At 49.0% G+C, this 20,593-nt stretch overlaps 1 protein-coding gene across 3 annotated transcripts; it reads right to left on the reverse strand.

The window, feature by feature from the left end:
- Positions 1–342: 342 nt before the first annotated feature.
- CNNM3 (cyclin and CBS domain divalent metal cation transport mediator 3) lies at positions 343–20,593 on the reverse strand. Of its 3 annotated transcripts, XR_006215667.1 has the most exons (9): positions 19,234–20,593; positions 11,658–11,801; positions 10,579–10,728; positions 10,040–10,209; positions 9,739–9,835; positions 9,011–9,144; positions 8,195–8,333; positions 5,509–5,608; positions 4,896–4,971 (listed from the first exon to the last, which is right to left on the reverse strand). XR_006215667.1 is itself a non-coding variant. In XM_042981256.1 (8 exons), the coding sequence occupies exons 1-8, from the start codon at positions 20,558–20,560 to the stop codon at positions 367–369; spliced, it is 2,271 nt and encodes a 756-aa protein (XP_042837190.1). In that variant the 5' UTR covers positions 20,561–20,593; the 3' UTR covers positions 343–366. The 3 variants fall into 3 exon arrangements, 2 of the variants coding, with proteins under 2 accessions (XP_042837190.1, XP_007097884.2); XM_042981256.1 differs by lacking the exons at positions 4,896–4,971; positions 5,509–5,608 and adding an exon at positions 343–476; XM_007097822.3 differs by lacking the exon at positions 5,509–5,608 and having other exon boundaries at positions 3,649–4,971.

Genomic DNA, 20,593 nt, shown 5'->3' on the forward strand with positions numbered 1-20,593 from the left:
TCCCCAACTTTTTCTCAAAAAAAAAAAAAAAAAAAGGTCTTGATGTCCAAGCTAGTTAAATTCTCTCTGGGGTAGGACCCAGGTATCACCACTATGATGCAGATGACACACCTCTCTATGTAGGAAACCCTTAAGGATCTACAAAAAAAATCACCTAGAATAAAGGAGTTCAGGATCTCAAGATCTAAAACAAACATACAAAGGCCTATTTCTGCATATTAGCAATGACTACGTGGACATGAAACTTAAAAAAACACAGTTCCACTTAAAAATTGCTTTTAAAAATGAAAATAGTACTTAGATGTAAATCTAACAAAACATTTAAGGACTTGTATGCTGAAAACTTCAATACAATGATGAACAAAATTAAAGGAGAGTTAAAATAAATGGAGACCTACCTTGTTCGTGGATTGGAAGATGAGACCTAGTAAAGATGTCAATTCTCCCCAAATTGACGTACAGGTTTAATGCAGCTCCTACCAAAAATCCCAGCAAGATTTTTTTTGTAGATAAGATTACTTAGAAACTCATAGCTAAAACATCTTTGAAAAATAAAGTGGGAGGAACTGGTCTACCCGACTTCAAGACTTAATATAAAGCTATGGTAATCATGACTGTGGAATTAATGGAGTGACAGAGACAGATCAGTGAATGGAACAGAACAGACAATGCAAACATAGAAATATGCCCAACTGATTTTTGACAAAGGTGCAAAAAAAAAATGTAATAGAGGAATGCCTTTTCAACAACTGGTGCCAGAGCAACTGGACATCTATAGGCTGAAAAAAAAAAACCTTGGGGCACCTGGGTGGCTCTCAGTTGGTTAAGCATTCAACTCTTGATTTCAGCTCAGGTCATAATCTCACAGTTCATGAGATCCAGCCCTGTGCTGGATCTGTGCTGACAGCAGGCTCTGTGCTGACAGCAGAACCTGCTTGAGATTCTCTCTCTCCCTTCTCTCTGCCCCTCCCCTGCCCACGTGCACTTGCTATGCCTCCCTCTCTCAAACATTAAAAACAAAAATAACCTAAATCTTGCACAAAAATTAACTCAAATGGATCACAGACTTAAACGTAAAACATAAAACTGTAAAGATTGTACAAAAAACAGGAGGGGCACCTGGACATCTCAATCAGTTAAGTGTCCAGCTTTGGCTCAGGTCGTGATCTCTTGATTCCTGGGGTTAAGCCCCACATTGGGCTCTGTGTTGACAGCTCAGAGCCTGGAGCCTGCTTTAGATTCTGTGTCTCCCTCTCTCTCTGCCCCTCCCCTACTTGCACTCTCAGAAACATTTGAAAAATTAAAAAAAAACAAAACAAAAACAAAACAGACAATCTTTGGGATCTAGTACTAGGTAAAGATTAGACATGATACCAAAAGCACAATCCATAAAAGGAAACGGGTAAACTGGAGTTCATCAAAATTAAAAACTTTTCCTTTATAAAGAATCCTGTTTAGAATATGAAAAAAATAAGGGACTGGGAGAAAATGTTTGCAAACCAAAAATCCAACAAAGGCCTAGTATTTAGAATATATAAAGAATTCAAAACAATAGTGAAAGACCAAACCAATTACAAATGGGCAAAAAGAGGGGCACCTGGGTGGCTCAGCTGTTTGAGCGTCCAACTATTGGTTTCAGTTCAGGTAATGGTCTCGCGGTTCGTGAATTCGAGCCCCCCACTGGGCTCTGCACTGACCATGCAGGGCCTGCTTGGGATATTCTCTCTCTCTCTCTGACCCTCTCCTGCTCGTGCTCTCAAAATAAACAGAACTTAAAAGAAAATGGGCAAGGGGCACCTGGGTAGCCCAGTCAGTAAATGTTCAACTTCAGCTCAGGTCATGATCTCACAGTTGTGGGTTCGAGCCCCACATCAGGCTCTGTGCTGACAGTTCAGAGCCTGGAGTCTGTTTCACATTCTGTGTCTCCCTCTCTCTCTCTGCCCCTCCTCAGTTTGCACTCTCTCAAAAATAAAACATTAGAAAAAAATTTAAAAAAAAAAGGCAAAAGAACAGGTATTTCACAAAATAAGCACATGAGAAGATACACATCAGCCATTCTGTTAATACAACTAGAAGCCACAAAGATATCACTACACACCTACCAGAATGGCTAAAATAAAAAATGGTGACAATACCAAATGAAGATTTAGAGAAACTGGATCACTCACACATCCCTAATAGGAACATAAAATTGTACAGCTAAAGACATGTAGCAGTTTGTTTAAAAAACTAACCATGCAGAGAGGCACCTGGGTGGCTCATTCAGTCAAGCCTCTGATGTAGGCTCAGGTCATGATCTCACTGTTCATGAGTTTGAGCCCTACTTCAGGCTCTCTGCTGGCAGTGTGGAGACCACTTAAGATCCTCTGACCCCCTCTCTTTCTGCCCCTCCCCCTGCCTTCTGCTGTCTCCAAAAATAAACATTAAAAAAAAAAACAAAAACAACTATGCAATGACCATACAACCTAACAATTGCATTACTGGACATTTACCTCAGAAAACCAATGTTCACACAAAAACTTGTAATGAACGTTCATAGCAGCTTTATTCGGAATAGCCAAAAACTGGAAACCACCCAGATGTCCTTCAACGGGACAAGGAGTATATCAAGGAATACAATGCAGTAATCAAAAGGAATGAACTACTGACACACACAACAACCTGGATGTATCTCTGGAGTATTACGCTGAGTGAAAAAAGCCAATCCCAAATGGTTACATACTATATGATCTCACACAACATTCTTGAAATGACAAAATCTTAGAACAGTGGTTGCCAGGGATTAGGGATGGAGGCCAAGCGGGTGGGTGTGGTTCTCAGAGGGTGCCCGGAGGGAGATCCTCGTGGTGATGGGGTAGCTCTATCTAGGCTGAAGTGGTGGTTACACAAATCTACTTGTGACAGAGAACTATACACCCACATTGTGCTAGTGTCAGCTTCTGGGTTTTGATACTGTATTATAACTATGTAAGAAGTAACCATTAAGGAAAACTGGGTGAAGGGTACCTCTAGCTTTGCAACTTCCTATGAATCTGTAATGGTTTCAAAATAAAAAGTTAGTTAGAAAAAAAGTAAGCAATAACTCTAAATGCAACTTGGTATCCTGGATTGGATCCTGCAACAGAAAAAGGACATTATTGGAAAAACTGATATAATCCAAGTAAAGTCTGTAATTTAGTTAACAGTTTTGTACCAATGTTAATTTTTTCTTAGTTCTGATAGATGTACCAAGGTTATGTAAGATATTAACATTAAGGGAAAGGGTATATGGAACTCTTCTGGGAATCTAAAATTATTTCAGGGGCACCTGGCTGGCTCAGTCAGTAGAGTATGCAACTCTTGCTCTCAAGGTTGGGAGCTCAAGCCCCACACTGGGTATGGAGCTTACTTTAAAAACAAACAAAAAAATTAAAATTGTTCAAAAAAAAAATAAAATCCTGATACCCAGACCAATTAAATCAGGCTCCCTGGAAGGTGGGCCCCAGGTATCCCGTATTTTTAATTTACCAGGTGATTCTAATGTGCAGCCAAAGTTAAGAACCATTGTTCTGGAGACAGATGATGTCTAAGTATCTGTTTCCCAACCTGGGTTTGCTCTTAGACTTCCTTGAGAACAGTTTCTAAGTGAGCATGCCAATGTTCTTTGGCTTTCATTCCCACTAGTCCCAGATAAGGGATTCAAATTCCTTTGAGAAAAGTTCCAGAAATCCTCCTTCCTCCCTATCCAATCTGAGATCCTAGGTCTCTATGATGCCCCAGTTTCTACACCATTGAAGAACTGTGGAAGGTAAATGTGGGTAAACCAGAAGAAAAAGACAAATGCCTTCTTATTCCCAATTCTCTAAAACCCTGTAGCTAAGAATAGCAAAAAAGCAGAGAGCTGAAATGTTTCAGGGGTATAAAAAAAACCTGATGTCCTGTTCTTTTTTTTTTTTTTTTTTTAAGAAAGGGGATGAGGATCTGCCTGGTGTATAACCAACCTTCCCTCCTCCCCCTTGCTGTTCTCCCTGCAAATTACAGCCATACAGCTCTCCACAGAGGCCTAGGAAGAAGGTACAAAAACAGGTCTAGCAGTTGGTTAATCTCCCTGGGATCCAGCAACTAAGGATTAGGTGCAGCAGACCCCTTCCTCCCATGTATGACCTCTTCTTAAAACACAGAAAAAGACAAATACTGTTAGTGGCAACTAAGCAAGACAGGCTGAGAAGCAGAAAGAGCAGGACTCCTCAGTGCCACTGGGGGCCAGCTTGCTTGCTCAGGGCTCTGAGCTCAGGGCTCAGAGAAGCAACCTCCACAGGAGGGAGCAGGACAGTGGGACATACTTGTGGGTCATCGTGCTTCTTCTAGGTTTGGCACACGCAACAGGCAGGGGCATGTGCTTTGAAACATGGCATTGTAAGGGAAGCCAAATAGTTCACTGTGGCCAAGGTCATGGATGTGAACCCCCAGCCAAAACTAGTGCTCTTGGTTTGCTCAAAAAGTGCTGCCGGCAGCAGAAAGTTGGCAAATTAAAAGCAAAGTGAGTACAGGTAACGGCCACATAAAGGCAATAATCGTGCACTCACATCATGGCTTGGCCCAAAGAGGTATAAATACACTGCACTGTCACAGGGAGAAGGCTGGGTCCTGGGGACCGGAGATGACAGTGTTCTTTCCATTCCCTTCAGAAGCAGGCCTGGAGGGCTGCGCCCCAGCTAACCCCCATTTCCTAAAGGAGGGCAGGACCTGCTGAAGGCTCCTGGCACTGAGGTCTGGTTCTGAGGACAGCCCAAGACCGACATCTATAAGGGCCATCTAAAACGTGGCCTGGAGGGGATGGGGACAGGCTGACAGGAAGCTACTCCTTGGCTCTCCAGTTCCCCACGTGCTTGTCCATTGCCCACACCTGGGGCTGCCTGGCAAGCAGTTAAACCCCTGGGTTCCGCCCAGGGCTCTCCTCTGCTGGGAGGCCAGGTCTGCTGTGGTTGGGCCCTAGAGGAGAGAGGGAAAGGAAAATTAATATCAAAATCAGTAAAGGGAGCAGGCCTTATCAAAACCAAGTGTTAAAACTGTCTTCAGGAAAAGAAGGGGTGGGTAAGACAGAGGAGCCTCAGGACACCTCAGTATCAAGGCAGAGCTGGGAGTGATGATTTAGGAAAATAGGCTAACTCCACATCACAAGAGAAAACCACTGGGAGGAGGGGATGCATCACTGAGAGGCAGGAAAGCAGGGCAGGGGGGTTCTGCTCACGGGAGGCCAAGGCCATAAATGCTGGACGAGAGGAGCCCGCCCTGGCCAATAAAACACCTGCACTGGAAGGAAGGTTTAGTTTCCAGTGCCGAGTATTTCATGACCCCTCCTGTCTTCCAGAAAAATGAAAAGTAGGAACAAGGGACAGGAAGAGCCCACTCACCCTCCCACCCCCCAAGAGAAACACCTCCCAGGCAGGGGTGGGAGTGGTTTCCAGGGCTCCTCCCAGCAGCTAGAGGGCTGGGGAAGGAAAGCAAAGAGAAAGGGAAGATATTTACCTTGGGTGTTTTCTGAAAACAAAAAATGCTCACTAGTCCACAGTCAATTATCAACTGCAGTTTCCAAATGTGCCAAAGAGGGAAAGGTCTACGGGGAAGGCTAGAGAGAGCAGAGGGGAGAGAGACAAGAGGAAACCAGCTATGCAGCTGCGCCGGCAGGGCCTGTCGGCTTGGGCAGCACCGAGGGCACAGATGCGCTGGGCAGGGTCGGGGGCCTGGGTGGCGGCGTGCAAACACGCTGCCTGAGCCTCAGAACCAGAGGGAGCAGGAAGCGCAGCGTCTGGAGTGGACTCTCCCTTGGAAATCAGCTCTGTGAATGGTTGTTGCGCAGTAGTTACCCCGAGTTTGAAATGGCAGGCCAGGGGTCAGGAAACTTTCTGTAAAGGGCCAATATTTTTAGGGTTTGCAGGTCATATGGTTCCTGTGGCAACAATTCAACTCGGCTGTTGTAGCTAAAGGCAGCCATATACAACCCATAAACCAGCAGGTCGGGTCCAATAGGACTTTATTTACAAGAACCGGCAGCTGGCCAGTTTGCCGACCCCTGCTGTAGGCAGTTAAAAATGATTGTGCCTTCCAAGCATCTCAATAAAGGCATTTGTCTGCCAGGAAATCTAGTGCCAAAGTCAATCAGGGGATAGTTCTGACCTGCACTATTTAAGCAATGTCCCCAGCAACACCTCCATGTGTGCAGCGACACTAAGCTCTCCTGGTCAGCAGAGTGCCACCCACCAGAGAGACTGCAGCAAGAACTTTGGGAGCCGAGGCAGGAGCACAAGCACAGCAGGCAAGCCCCACTAGGGACAAATGTCAGGGCGCACTTAAGGGAGAAGCAACATCATGGCAACAGAACAGGGGATGCTAATCCATTACACAGAGGAAAATGACCCACAGAGCCACTGTAAATTACAGGTTTCCCTGCTTTCCCAAAGTAGAGTGTTGCTATGGAACCTTCTGTAAGCCAGAATGGCAGAGAGCGAAGATGCAACCACCATTTCATAAAGCAAAAGTCCTCTTCGCATTTCTTTCAGTTAGTGAAAACAGGCACGGACGTAGATACTTTGTAAAAGCAAAGCAGTGCCAAGCAAACTTTTGGAGATACCTGTAGTCCCTTACAGGACTGCCCAATGAACAGCTGAAGCCAAAAAAGGACGGTAAAACACTGCATGTATAATAAAAAAGGAAATGAAGGAAAAACCATCCTTCTTAGATTTAGGTCTACACCTTGAAAAGAACATGTGCAGTCTGAGTAGCAGATGGACCCACACAGAGTTCAGGCTGAGAAAACCAAGACCAATGCTCACATTTTGAAAGAACAACATACTGGCTTTTGAGACCCAAGTCTAATGAGATGGTGTGAACCTCTATACAAGTGGCATCTCACAAAACAACAGTATCACAGTAAATACAGACCTGTGATCAGTCCTAAAAGGCAGAACACCACCTCTCAGCGCACGTCCACGGAGAAAAGGCTCAAACGCCCAGATCCAGGGTTTGAGCAGCACACCTCAAGCTGGGGCCCCCTTCTACCAACACAGAGATGAAGCACTCGGGCTGAGCCGCTAACGTGGCCCAGGGTGGGGCTTTCTGTCCCTTGCACCTACAGGTCACCTCTCAGAAAGTATCTTTCTACCATAAAAACATATTCGTGTTCTCAAGTGTGGGTTTAAGAAATCAGAGCTGTTCCCTATGAGACACCAAGGCCAAGGGCAGGCACAGGTTCCAAGCCAGAGTGCCTAGGTCTCTCTCTGCTTCTGACTCTTCATCTGTAAAATGCACCTTACCACTACCACCTCTGAAAATGGCTGGGAAGTTTTCTTGGATGAGTTAGGACAAGGAAAGCTCCTAGTACAGTGTCAGGCAGAGTAAGCGTTCAAATGAGTTCGGTGTCCCCACTGCAGAGTGCCCAGGGCAGCCGATGGCCTCTGTGGAAGCCCCACCCACTCCTCCAGCACCACTCAGCCTTGGAGTGTATCTCTAACCCCAACTCAGGAGCTCAATCAGAATAAAAGTACCTTCTTGAGTAGTAAGGAAAATAAGTTCCCTGACTTTTTACCACTCCTACCCAAAGGCCTCTCTCCATAGGCTTTTTATTTTCCCTCCTTATGCTCTTGAAGGCATGGTTTGCCATCCCACAACCTACCCCACACTGCAAAGTCTATTTCTTCCAACGTGATACTCCTGCTCAAAGTGGAACCCTGGATCCGAAGGGCACGCCTTAAATATTAGCTTCACCTGACTGAATGTCTCAACAAGAACCCTTCTCGGTTTCTGGGATGGTGTCGACCAGCCACCTTCTGAGCCAGGCCCACTGGTGACCTAGATCTTCATTTTTCAGGTGACCTAACTCTAATCCTAAATGACCAAGAGTGTCTGAGCTTGACCTTATTCCCACTTAGCAACTATTCTCTAATTAAGTCAATCCATCCTAACAAGCCCTCCAGAGAAAATGCTAACTTAACATACTTTCAACGTCAGCTGGTCTACAGAGCAATGTCATCCAAGCTTTAAAACCAGTGAAAAGAGAAAGAGGAGAGGATGGGCAAAAAAGGGGACAAGGAAAGAAGAATGCAAGGCAGAGTGAGGGCAGAGAGAGTGAGTCTGTGTGTGCGAACAGCAAGGACGGCACAGGACATGAACTCCCTCTGGGCTGACACACGGTGGGATGTGGCCATGAGGGGCTCACCTGCTGCTGTGGCTGTCTTGTCACCGAGGAGCCTGATCTGGCTGCCTGGGATGACCTGGAGATCTGCGCTCTCCGGGGACTGTGGCAGGTTCTGGGCTCGAGTAGCCAGGAGTGCATTGAGGTACTGCAGCCGCGTGACCTAGAAGATAGGAAGCATTACCACGCAGGTGCGACTCGTGAAACCAGATGGAGAAAGTGAGGTATGAAAGATCACACCTCTCCCTCCTGCCCACAAGCACCAGAACTAGGTGGGAGAGTCACACTCAGCAGGACCAAGAAAAATGAAGAACTTTAAGCAAGCCAAGGGAAGAGGGGAGCAATCAAGCAGTGTTTTTAAGATCTCAAAAGGAAACTGGGTGCAGTCCCAGTGACGGGACTAGACTGTCAGCAATCAGGCCTCCAGGGGCCAAGACCGTCTGTCCTTCAGAGCAAGTACAAGGCCGTGCTGTGTGTGTGAACTCTCAGGTTGACTCAACTAGAATCCACTCTTAATCCATACAAATTTGTGACCAGCTGGTTCAGCCCCTTGGGGACACAAAGCTGATTAAAAACCAGTACCCATGTGGGGCGCCTGGGTGGCGCAGTCAGTTAAGCGTCCGACTTCAGCCAGGTCACGATCTCGCGGTCCGTGAGTTCGAGCCCCGCGTCAGGCTCTGGGCTAATGGCTCGGAGCCTGGAGCCTGTTTCCGATTCTGTGTCTCCCTCTCTCTCTGCCCCTCCCCCGTTCATGCTCTCTCTCTCTGTCCCAAAAATAAATAAAAAACGTTGAAAAAAAAAAAAAAAAAAAAAACCAGTACCCATGAGCAGCCCAGTCACCTTAATGAACTGTAGGTCGGAGAGGGCCCGCACGGTGTAGTCAGGACAGTACGCAGACAAGCGGCCACCATCGGTTGGCTCAGACTGCAGGTCATGGCGGATGGGCTGGAGCGAGGACACTGGGGACTGGTGAACTATCAGAAGAAACAAACACTGACATCTCTGGTGGGGACAAATGCAGTCTCTAACATCCACCTCACAGATAGCTAGAACATAGAGAAGGATGGCAAGCACACTTCCTCCTGGGAAAGGCTAGCAGGGGTAGGAGCGAGCAACAAAGATGAGCCCCAAAGAAATGCTGCCCATTCCCTCAACGCAGCACAGAGATGAGAAAAGCCAGCCTGTCCCAAAGAGCAATGTCTGACAGGACAGGGCAACTGGGTGGTTCAGTCCATTAAGTGTCTGACCCTTGATTTCAGCTCAGATCGTGATCTCACAGCTCATGAGATTGAGCCCCAAGTCAGACTCTGACCTGACAGCTCAGAGATTATCTTGGGATTCTCTCTCTCCCTCTCTCTGCCCCTCCCCCCGCTTGCTTGCTTGCGAGTGTGCATGTGTGTGTACTCTCTCAAATGAACATTAACGCAGACACACACACACACACACACAGGAACACCTGGAAGGGAGGGAGGCCAGGACCTTTCCCCCAGCAAGCAGCCAGGAAGGTCAGACTCTGCCCAGCCCAGCAGCTGAACCCAGCATTCCACTCCCAGAGGGCTGCGACTTACCTGAGGACGGTGCTGTCAGGGCAGATACTCCATAGTAGGTGAAGGCCCCATTCTCAAACTTCAGGCCCTCTTTCCCGATCTCCACCTCAACCCTGCCCTGGGAGGTGTAGGGAAAGGGAGGAAGGAGGAGCAGGGAAAGAAACAGATGCAGACAGATTACCTTTCCTGCCGGAAGAGAGCACAAGGAGAAAGCAGCAACCCCAGTTATTCAGGGGGTGTGTATCTGGATGATCCTCCCTCTTCTCAGACCCTTCCCTAGTTTCTGAGCAAGTGGGAGGCCCCAGTCTGGGCTCCCAGTTACCTGCAGGATGAGAATGAAATAATCCACCGGCTGGCTGCGCTGGTACAGGTAATGGTGGGCAGCCAGACGGTTGCTCTCGTCAAACCTCACTTCCTGGTTGACGCTGGGATGCTTCAGCAGGTGCAGCAGGACCTTCTCGGAGATTCGCAGGGGGCTGAATACATCCACCTCTGCCCCGTGGTGGAAAAAAGGGACAGTGTCCACCAGGCCCAAAGTGGCCTGCACAGCCACACCCGACTCCTGCTGCCCCACATGAGCCAAGTCACCTCCCCAATACAAGAGAACTGGGCAGGCACACACCCACCCGCTGCTGTGGCTCGCCAGAGGTGGCACCAGCCTGGCCCCAGCTCTCAGCCACCTGGCAGACAGGAGCTGCCACTCAGGTGCCCTGAGATGCTGACAGGGCTACAGAGAGAAGCACATGTTCTGGACACTGTCCTTACTGGGAATGAGGGGACACCTGGTGTCCACCTGGAGGTCTCCTGACCCACTGGACGGGGAGCAAGAGAGCAAAGACAAGGCCCACCCTTCACCCTCACCTCGGGACAGGAAGCGCTGGGTGGCCAAGAGCAGCTGAGGCGAGATTTTCACTTTATATTCATCGTCAGACACCTTGAACAAAGAGAATTCCTCTTTCCGCCTGAGAGGGGCACTCAGAGAAGCAGGCTTCTTCCTCACTGTGGCATCTCCTACAATGGCAAGAAGGCCTGCTGAGCCATCAGTAGCCCTCCAATCAACACAACCAAGCCAAGGCCTGGAGGTTCTTGGGGATGGGAGGGGGCAGCAACCCATATTCTTGCTATATCCCGAGGGAGTATGGAAAGCGACTGCTCCTCTCCTCAGAGTTGGGAGATAATACTGGTATAACAGCAAGACCACTTGTAAAAATAATAGACATTCTTGGTCATTAAGAGACCCCTCACCAGAAAGCACGTGTTTGCAGATAACTGGTGCTAAACAGCAGCAGCTAACCTGATGTCTGCACGCCTATGGCAACCTGAGGCACCAAACTAAAGAGGCTGCATTTGGGGGACAGATGCATGGGCAAAGTGATTCACCTGATAACAAACAGGGGTGGGGTGTTCAGTGTCCCAAGTGTGCATGTGAGACCTCAGCCATCGAGCATGGGTTCTGCGTCTACCCTACAGATCTCAGCCATCATCCCAAGAGGCAGACACTTCTAAGACAGGCCCCAGAATCTTGTTTTGGAAAGACCCTCTTAGCAGTAAAGAATGGGATACTTGGAGGAAACGTTTCCGTACTGTACAAAAGAACATGAGAAAGTAAGGGCCAAGGCAAACAGGAGACTGGGAAAGGCCCATAAAGGGCAGAGTGTCCCCTCTGTGCTGGAGAAACCAAACAATGCAGCTATGATGAGAGCCCCAGGCAAGCACTGAGACTGTAAAGGCCGTGGCTCCCCAGCCAGGCGCAGGTGTGGGGCCTCGGACACCTGACCTGAGGCAGGGCTAAAGGGAGAGGGGCCTGGCTAAGTAATAGCTCTGACTGGAGATCCAGCCTCATTTTCAGCAACACGGAGACCTACTGTCCTCTGATGCACACAATACATCTCAGTAGGCTTAAAAGTTGAGATGGAACACTACCAGTAGTCAAGACTCACGGTAATCCTCAGACTCATCCAGGATCTCAGACTTGATGATCTCCTCAATGACGTCCTCCAGGGTGACCAGGCCCAGCACCTCGTAGAAGGGGTCACCTTCACCCTCGTTGTTCACCCTCTGCACGATGGCCAGGTGGGACTTCCCTGGGGGAGGCGACACTCAGATTACAGCTTGCCAGGGGCCTCCCGTTTTGCTTACTCCCACCTGTGACAAGCTCACCAAAGGGACAGAAGTTGATGTTTTTCCTACAAGGTGCCAAGCACAAGGTGGGACTCACTTTACATCGAAGGAACCTAGATCTCAGACACTGTGTTCACCCGCACAAGGGCACCCAGGCAGTGGCAGAGCAGACTCAGCCTCTGGTCTAAATGAACGTGGCATAGACAAGGATGCATCAGACTAAGACAGGTGCAATAGGGTTGCACACACAAGGGCACCAACTCCAGAAACACAGCCTCCTCTGGGACAATCTAAATGGCAGAGCAGAGAGGGGCCACCCAGTGACTCTCCTAGGAAAGTTTTCCCAATTCGGAATGCTGTCCTTTATTTCCAGAAGCCAAGTTCTATGAAAGTTATCCAGGGAGAAGATGGTAAATGGTAATCAGCCAGTCAGAGCCCCAACTGTGTGGGAGGAAGAGCAGCAGCCTGGAACTGTTCACTTTCCTCTTCTTCAGATTAGCTTTCTGTTTGTTTCTTTGATAAAGAAATGTAAGCTTGAAAAAGCCCAAGCCTCAGAGTGCTGGGGAATATTGAGAAAACTTCAAGAATCTACTTTTTTTATCTACGAAACTTTATGCCTGTCCAAAAGAAAAAAAATGCAAGCTACCTAGGTCATTGTAAATTTCTGAGTAGCCACATTAAAAAACAAAAACCAAACCAAACCAAAAAAAAAAAAAACCACAGGTGAAATTAATTGACAGCATATTATTAACTCAATATAGCCAAAATATTTCAACATTCAATCAATATAAAAACATCAAAACAGGGACCCCTGGCTGGCTTAGTCAGTGGAGCATGTGCCTCTCGAGTTCCGGGTTGTGAGTTTGAACCCCAAGTTGGTACAGAGATTACTTAAAAATAAAATCTTAAAAAAAATAAAAATAAAAATTAATTAATTAAAAATTTAAATAAATTAGGGGTGCCTGGGAGGCTCAATCGGTTAAGCTTTTGACTCTCGATTTCAGCTCAGGTCATGATCTCCTGGTTCGTGGGACAGAGCTCCACATTGGGCTCTGCACTGACAGCACAGAACCTGCTTGGGATTCCCTCCCTTCCCCCTCTGCCCCTCACCTGCTATCTCTCTCTCTCAAATACATAAATTTTTTTTTAATAAAAATTTTTTAAAGATTGAAACGTATTTTCCTTTTTTGCACTGTCTTTGAAGTCTGGTGTGTGTTAGGCACTTCCAGCACACCTCAGACCAACTACCTTTCAAGAACTTGACAGCCACATGTGGGCAGGGGCTGCAGAAGGGGTTGTGCAGGACTAGGATACAGAACTAAGAGAAACTCACCTCAGCCTTTGTTACTGATGAAAAAAACTTAAGGTACAAGCTAGCCTGGATCCACGTAAGGGAGTATTTGCTTCAAAAATCTCTCAGTTTAAAAAAAAAAAAAAAAAAAAAAAAGAATCTTTCAGTAAAGAAAAAAGTCAAGTTCACTTCTTTGTGTGAATAATACTTTACATACCTTGGGTTTAATTACAGTGTGGTGAACAGAGTTCAGAAACACACTCTCTGGAACTCTGTCTGGCACACACTGCCTTATTCTTTCAGCATCCATGCCCCACCCCCCCAGTGTCAGGTGCAGGAAGACCTCTGCTCCAACTTTAGATTGAACAAAATGTCCAGTCAACCAAAAGCTATTATTATTAGACCACTGGTCAGATCATCAAGAAAGGAATGAGGCTCTAAAAGAATAAAAAGAAAACACTTAACTATATTTCATCAAATCTAAGATGTCCTCAATTGTGAGATACATCCTGATTGCAGAGAAGTTCAAACACAAAAAAATGTGCACCTGAGACGTGAAGGATTGCAGCATTTCGTGCCTACTGTGTGCTGGCCACTAAGGGCTTTATTCAGTTATTAACTTACAAATCCTTCAACAACTCTATGAAGGAACAGAACATTATTCCCATTTACAATTTGCAGAGAAAACTGAGACCAAGAGAAGGTTCAGTGACTCACCCAAGTGCAAAACCTGGATTTGATGGGGCACCTGGGTGACTCAGTCAGTTAAGCATCTGACTTCAGCTCAGGTCATGATCTCACAGTTCTTGAGTTTGAACCCCACATCAGGCTCTCTGCTGTCAGCACGGAGCCTGCTTCAGATCTTCTGTTCCCCTTTCTCTCTGCCCCTCCCCTGCTTATGTCTGTGTGCACTCTCTCAAAAAAAAAAAAATAAATAAATAAATAAAAACCCCCCAAAACAAAAAAAACATGGGATTTGAACCCAGGCAGTTGGCTCCTGAATCTGTTCTCTTAACCACCACACTCAACTGACTTTCACTGAAGAGAACAAAAAACCCGAATCTTAGGAAATCCTCCCCTCTGGGTGAGTTACACGTGGCCAAGGTACTCTCTCCAGCACAGGAGCCCTTCTAAAGAAAAGTATCGTTTTCTAGGATGCTCTAACATCCTCAGACAAAAATTAAAGGCAGAAATGACTATACCATCTTTCCCGCTTCCAGGAGGAAAAGGCCAGGGGTTGCCTAGAACTACCTGCTCTTTCCTGCTGAGACAGAAGCATTGAATGAGGAACTCAGCATTTCTAGATGCTTCCCAGCACTGGGTATCTGTGCTGGGAATGGTTCACACTGGCAGACAGACATCATTTCTACAAGGGCCAAGGCAAGGCCCTTGTAGGACAGCCCTCATGGGGAAACACCAAAGCTCAACATACAATTTTGGTCAGATTCTGGGAACCAGAGCCCAGGTTCTAGATGACCATCTAAGAGAACTCATTTCAGCTCCATTCTTCCAGAATGCCAGTCGCTTTGGCATGTTACCTTTAGAATGGATTAACTTCTCCCTTGCTTTCAAACAGTTTTTTTTAATTTTTTTTAATGTTTATTTATTTTTGAAAAAGAGAAAGACAGGCAGACCATGAGTGGGAGAGGAGCAGAGAAAGGGAGACACAGAATCCGAAGCAGGCTCCAGGCTCTGAGCTGTCAGCACAGAGCCTGATGTGGGGCTCAAACTATGAGCAGAGCAGAGAGATCGTGTCCTGAGATGAAGTCAGATGCTTAATGAATGAGCCACCCAGGTGCCCCCAAATGTTTTTGTTTTTGTTTTGAGAGAGAGGAATGCCATGTGCGAATGGAGAAAGTGACAGAGGGAGAAAGAGACTCTTAGGCAGGCTCCATGCTAAGCATGATGTGGGGCTTGATCCCACAACCCTGGGATCATGACCGGAGTCTAAATCAAGAGCCGGATGCTTAACCAATTGAACCACCCAGGTGCCCCACTTTCCAACTTCTGTAAAACAGGCACAAGTTTCTCAGTGGCCTGCCACATGCAATGACTCAATATCAAACAGATGAAAGCAAAGCCCTTGAAAGATCCCCTAACACAATGGCCATGTGGTTTATCTCTAGACAGAATGTCCAAGGGGTCCAGAAGGCAACCATGAAAAAGTAGTAGGGGTACACACAGAACAAGCAGCTGGAGGGATTAAAGTTTATTTCTCATCTGATAGGATAAAAACGTCCTGAAAATATACAGGCCCCTGGCTGGCTGACTGGAAACACTAACACAGACCCTAGGACGGCTGCCTACAGGCTCTCCCCAAGCAAGTTCTACGGAGCCACAGACAAGGGGGCAGATGGTGCATCTTACCAACATCAACCAGAAAGCCCTGCAAAAGCTCTTGGGAGTTTTAATTTCAGTTAGCAAGCTCAAATGTACTCAATTATATGGATGCTAGAGGACTCTTCCATAATGTCTAATTTCTAGAATATTTGTAAAAATGCAGTTGGAGTTTAAATTCCTTTGCCTTCCTTTACCTTTTAATATATTATTTATTTGTTTATTTGTTTTTGAGACAGAGCGTGAGCAGGGGAGGGGTAGAAAGAAAGACACACACACACACACACACAGAATCTGAAACAGGCTCCAGGCTCTGAGCTATCAGCACAGAGCCTGACGCAGGGCTCAAACTCACAGACCATGATTATCATGACCTGAGCTGAACTGACTGAGCCACCCAGGCGCCCAACCTTCCTTTATTTTTTAAAGCAACTGTGGGAACATGTCCCAGGAGAAAAGTGCCAGGGTAACATTCCTCACAACAGCTCTGACTCTTTTCAGAATCATGGGGATCCTCTGGCCTCTGACAGTGAACCAGAACTCAGTTCATTTAGTATATGTGCTGCCGAAGCGAGCACCAGAACTCAGTTCATTTAAAGCAGAGACTCTGAAAAGCTCACGCATCCTAATTCCTCCTTTGGTTGAATGTCCTTGAATGTTTTCATTAGGGAGTTGACAAAGATGACAGGATTAAAAGCTCTAAAACAACACATGTTATTTACCACAACTCCAAAGTATTCACACTTCCTGGTAATGTTTGCACAAAATAATCGGTGTCATCTCAAGTCTGCACACTAAGGGGCACCTCACCAGAGAAGGTGCCTCTCCCAGACTATAAAGTTCCAAAACAGACGATGCTCTGAAGGAATGAAAGGAACAGGGCCGGAATGGTAGCTGCCAAGATGCCAAGGACTCCAGCTTCAGGAAATTCAGAGGGCACCACCACCTCACACACTTGGCAGAGAGATGGGAAGGGAATCGATTTCTAAAACCTCAGGCGCCATAAAGGCTGCAATACGCCCTTTGTTCATAAACAGAATGAAGAAAGGGGTAAGGCTACAAAGGACTTCAATGAGGAAAAATAGGTATCTACCAAAGGACTGCACTGCAAAGAGAAGCAGAGAAGCCTGCCCAATGTCAGAGGAAAGATATAGCCAACCTGCCCTGAGAATGCCCCTCACCTGCCACAGGAGGAGGAAGGCAAGGAGGACTGAAGAGCTTCCCATTCAACCTTCAGGTTCCCCAGAGCTGCTCCAAGTCCACCACCCCAGAACAGGAGCAGCCCAGACTGTGGGCCTTCTCTCCCCACCGGCTCCTTCCTATCAACATTTAAACCCAAAGACACCCAACTCGCCCATCTTAAAACCAAAGAGCTAAGGCCTTCTCCCCTGCCAGTTCTCTCCCAACCACTGCTCTCTGGCTTCCTCTTTGTAGCCATACCTCATGGAAGGTCCATCTACTTCAACTGTCACGTTCCATCACCCCACACCGTAGCACCAAATCTGCTCTCTCAAAGGTCAAGGGTATCCTGGTTGCTGGATCCAAATGACATGACGCTGGCCTCTCCTGAATCATTCACCTTCCCTTGGTAAGTGGTCTCTTCCCTTAGCTTCTAGGACGTTCTAAACCTCTGGCTCTCCTCAGCAGCCTCTCCTCTGCTACCCTCCATCCCTTTTATGCTTGTGCCCTCAGGGGGTTAGGCCTTTTGCACCATTCCTGTGGCTTGACTGAGGGACCACTGCTATAACAACAACCAGATCTTTATCTCCTGCTTGGGTCTTTACCTCCTATTTCTCATCAACTGGTATAGCCTGCCTCTTGGGACACTGCACAGACAAATCCCAAATTCCAGTGTTCAGAACAAATTCATCTGTGCCACCCCCCCCCCACCACAATGATCCCCTTCTCTGTAAGTGCTCTGCTTCAGAGAAGGCTAACACCACCCCCAAGCCAGAAACCCCAAGCCTCACATTCAGCTCCTCCCTCTCACTCCACAGCTCTTCAGCGAACCACAAAGCCCTCTCAATTCCACCTCTGAATACCCTCTTGGACCTCCTCTCCAGGCCCACTGTACACCCCTGTTCAGCCTTCCAGCATTTCTTAGCTGGACCCCCACTCATTGGTCTCTACACCAGTCAGTGCTCTGCTCAAAGTCAGCGCCCAAAGATCAAGTCCAGGGGCGCCTGGGTGGCTCAGTCGGTTAAGCGTCCGACTTCAGCTCAGGTCACGATCTCACGGTCCATGAGTTCGAGCCCCATGTCGGGCTCTGGGCCGATGGCTCAGAGCCTGGAGCCTGCTTCCAATTCTGTCTCCCTCTCTCTCTGCCCCTCCCCCGTTCATGCTCTGTCTCTCTGTCTCAAAAATAAACGTTAAAAAAAAAATACAATAAAAACTAAATACTAAGGGCAAGAAAAAATTAAAAAAAAAAAAAAAAAAAAAGATCAAGTCCAGCCTTCCCAGGGTCTCAAGCTGGGAGGTGGCAGGGGCACGATGGAACCTTCCTCTATGGACTCCAGGACCTGAAGTGCTGGCCACCAGGCCACAAGAACTTCCACTGCCTGGGAGACTACAGTGGCCCAGAGAAGAGTACTTACCATCAGGAAGTCTGGCCCCCACCGGGGGCTTCCCTCCCCAGAGAGGGGCTGCATAGCCACTTTTTGGGGAAACAGCCAAGAGCAACCAAGAAATTCTCAAGCAAAGCAGTCAGAGCTGTGGAGCAAAGTCTCCCACACAATCCTAAGGTACAGTAATGACAGTAACTGCCCAACTATTCAACACCCATGCGGCCTGGGGCCAGGAGACTTCACAGCTGCCAAGCAGATCAGGAGCCTCCGCTCTCTGGTAAAGACCCTGCCTCACATTATGCAGCCTTTAGGGTCAAGCCCATCCACAGCCCTGGGTGTCCCCCATGTTTATCCTGCAGGAGTTCAGGTGTGAGAAGCATGGCCAGTGGACAAAGAGCAGCCAAGCTCTGGGGAACACACCCAAGCCTGCCAATGGAGAGGACTAGAGAGGAACCCACACCTTCACACCCTTGGGACCCTTGGGAGGGTGGGTCTCACTTTTTACTAGCAACCTTAGAGTTGCTCAGATAAACCAAGGTGAAAAGAGAGGGTGAAAATGTGGAGTTAAGGGAGACCCAGAGAGACCTTACTCAGCATGAGAAAAGGGGAAGTTAAAACAAACAAAAAAGACCAAAGGGGAGACTAAATCAGCATCCATAAAGTTGTTTCTGGTGAAATCAAAGCGGAAGTTTCTTTCACATCTGCAGGAAATTAGGAATCATTCCTTCTGTTATCAGCAAAGCAACAGCTCATCAGTGGCCTTAACAATGATCCCTGGAAACATCACAGACCAAACTAATTTGATATTATGTGTACAAATAACAGCGTCCAGGTAACTTGAGATTATACTCTTTTCTTTATTCTTTTAGTTTCTATTTAAGAATTTAGACCTATTACAAAGCCAAAACTCACAAAAATGACACTGACAAAAAAAGCTGGTGGGTTAGAACCAAGTGGGCATAGCTCCCCAAATTAGGCCTACAAGGAAAGAGGGGATTTTGCTGTCTATACCACTCTAAAAGTCAGCTTTTAAATGATATTTCAAAAGGTCACTGACAGCTGCAAGGGCATCATCTAAAAGGCCACTCGGAGGTCTCACTGCCCTCCATAAAGATGGGACCCTTTCGTTGAGACTTCCATAAACCCCCACTTTTTCCAGCGGAGGGCTCTGGCATTCGTGTCTCCTCCCCAATATCCCGTTACCTCGTTTGAACTCCTCCAGGACAGCGTCCAGCTTGGTGTCGTTGAAGACGAAGTGGAGTGGATGGTTGTAAAAGCGGGTGATGGTGCTGAGTGGTGTGCAGTCTTCGGGGTCCACGAAGGCCAAGTCCTTGAGGTAGAGCATGTCCACGATGTTGGAGCGCTCCTCCTCGTACACCGGGATGCGCGTGTAGCCGCTCTGCATGATGCTGGCCAGGACGCCGAAGTCCAGCACGGCGCTGGCGTCCAGCATGAAGCAGTCCTCCAGCGGAGTAAGCACGTCCTCTACGGTCCGACAGCGCAGCACGCCTTTGCTGAGATCGCTGTAAGGGTCGCCGCCCCCGCGCGCCAGTTCCAGCACGCGCTCGCGCAGCCTCCCGGGCCGCGCCGCCAGCTCCAGCAACTGGCCCACGGGCAGCGCCACCGGCAGGGTCAGCAGCACGGCCAGGCGGCTGAGGAGCAGCGCGCGCGGCGCCAGTGCCAACGCCCAGCGCCCGCTCACGGCGGCCGGCACCACCTCGCCCACCAGGAACACGAGCCCCGCGCTGCCTAGCACGGCGGGCACCGCACGCTGGCCTGCCGCGCGGTACAGCAGCACCGCCAGCGCCGTCTGCGCCAGGCTGGCCAGCAGCAACAACGCTCCCAGGGCGCAGCCGGCCCAGCGCCGCGTGGGCTCCAGGCGCCGCGCCGCCGCACGCTCGGCCTCCGAGCCGCTCTCGCGCAGCACCTGCACCTCGGCGGGCGCCAGCGCCAGCGCGCTCAGTTGCAGGCCCCGCGCCAGCGCCGCTAGAGCCAGCAGCCCCGCCGCCCCTAGGCCCAGCGCCCAGGGCGGCGCCGCCTCCTCAGCTGCCGCGCCGCCCGGCTCCACGCGCACTGCCTCGGCGCGCAGGCGCAGCAGCGCGCTCCACTCGCCCGTGGGGGCCGCCGTCTCCTGGGCCGCCGAGCCATCCGGCTCCCCGCGCACCGCCAGCAGCGCCGAGTGCGGGCGCGCGGCCTCGGCGCGCAGGCGCAGCAGCGCGCGCCACTCGCCCGTGGGGGCCGCCGCCTCCTCGGGCGCTGCGGCCGGCCCGCCCTCGGGGCAGCCCGCCCCCTCGGGGGCCACCCAGGACCAGGAGCTGTTGGCCAAACCCGAGCCGAAGACGCGCAGGCGGAAGGTGGCCTCCGACGCGGCCCGCACCTCTCCTCCGCGCGCCCACCCCGCGTCCGCGGCTCCGTCTTCTTCCAGACACACACCCAACACTCGCGGGCCCGACGCCGCCTCTCCGGCGGCGTTGCCCAGGCAGAGCGCGGCGAGCAACCAGCCTAGCCGACCCGCCGCCGCCGCCGCCATCGCCTGCTGCCCCCTCTCGGCCTCCCGCGCAGC

This window comes from Panthera tigris, chromosome A3 (genome assembly GCF_018350195.1).
Source record: "Panthera tigris isolate Pti1 chromosome A3, P.tigris_Pti1_mat1.1, whole genome shotgun sequence".
Lineage (NCBI taxonomy): Eukaryota > Metazoa > Chordata > Mammalia > Carnivora > Felidae > Panthera > Panthera tigris.

What these genes read in the sequence shown, in the direction of transcription:
- CNNM3 (XM_042981256.1), bottom strand. Translation starts at nt 20,560, where the DNA reads ATGGCGGCGGCGGCGGCGGGTCGGCTAGGCTGGTTGCTCGCCGCGCTC. An exon ending in CCAGCGCTTCCTGTCCCGAG is followed by an intron (nt 10,210 to 10,578) that starts GTGAGGGTGAAG and finishes ACCACGGGGCAG; the next exon opens with AGGTGGATGTATTCAGCCCC. An exon ending in CCTGACAGCACCGTCCTCAG is followed by an intron (nt 9,145 to 9,738) that starts GTAAGTCGCAGC and finishes TTCTTCTGATAG; the next exon opens with TTCACCAGTCCCCAGTGTCC.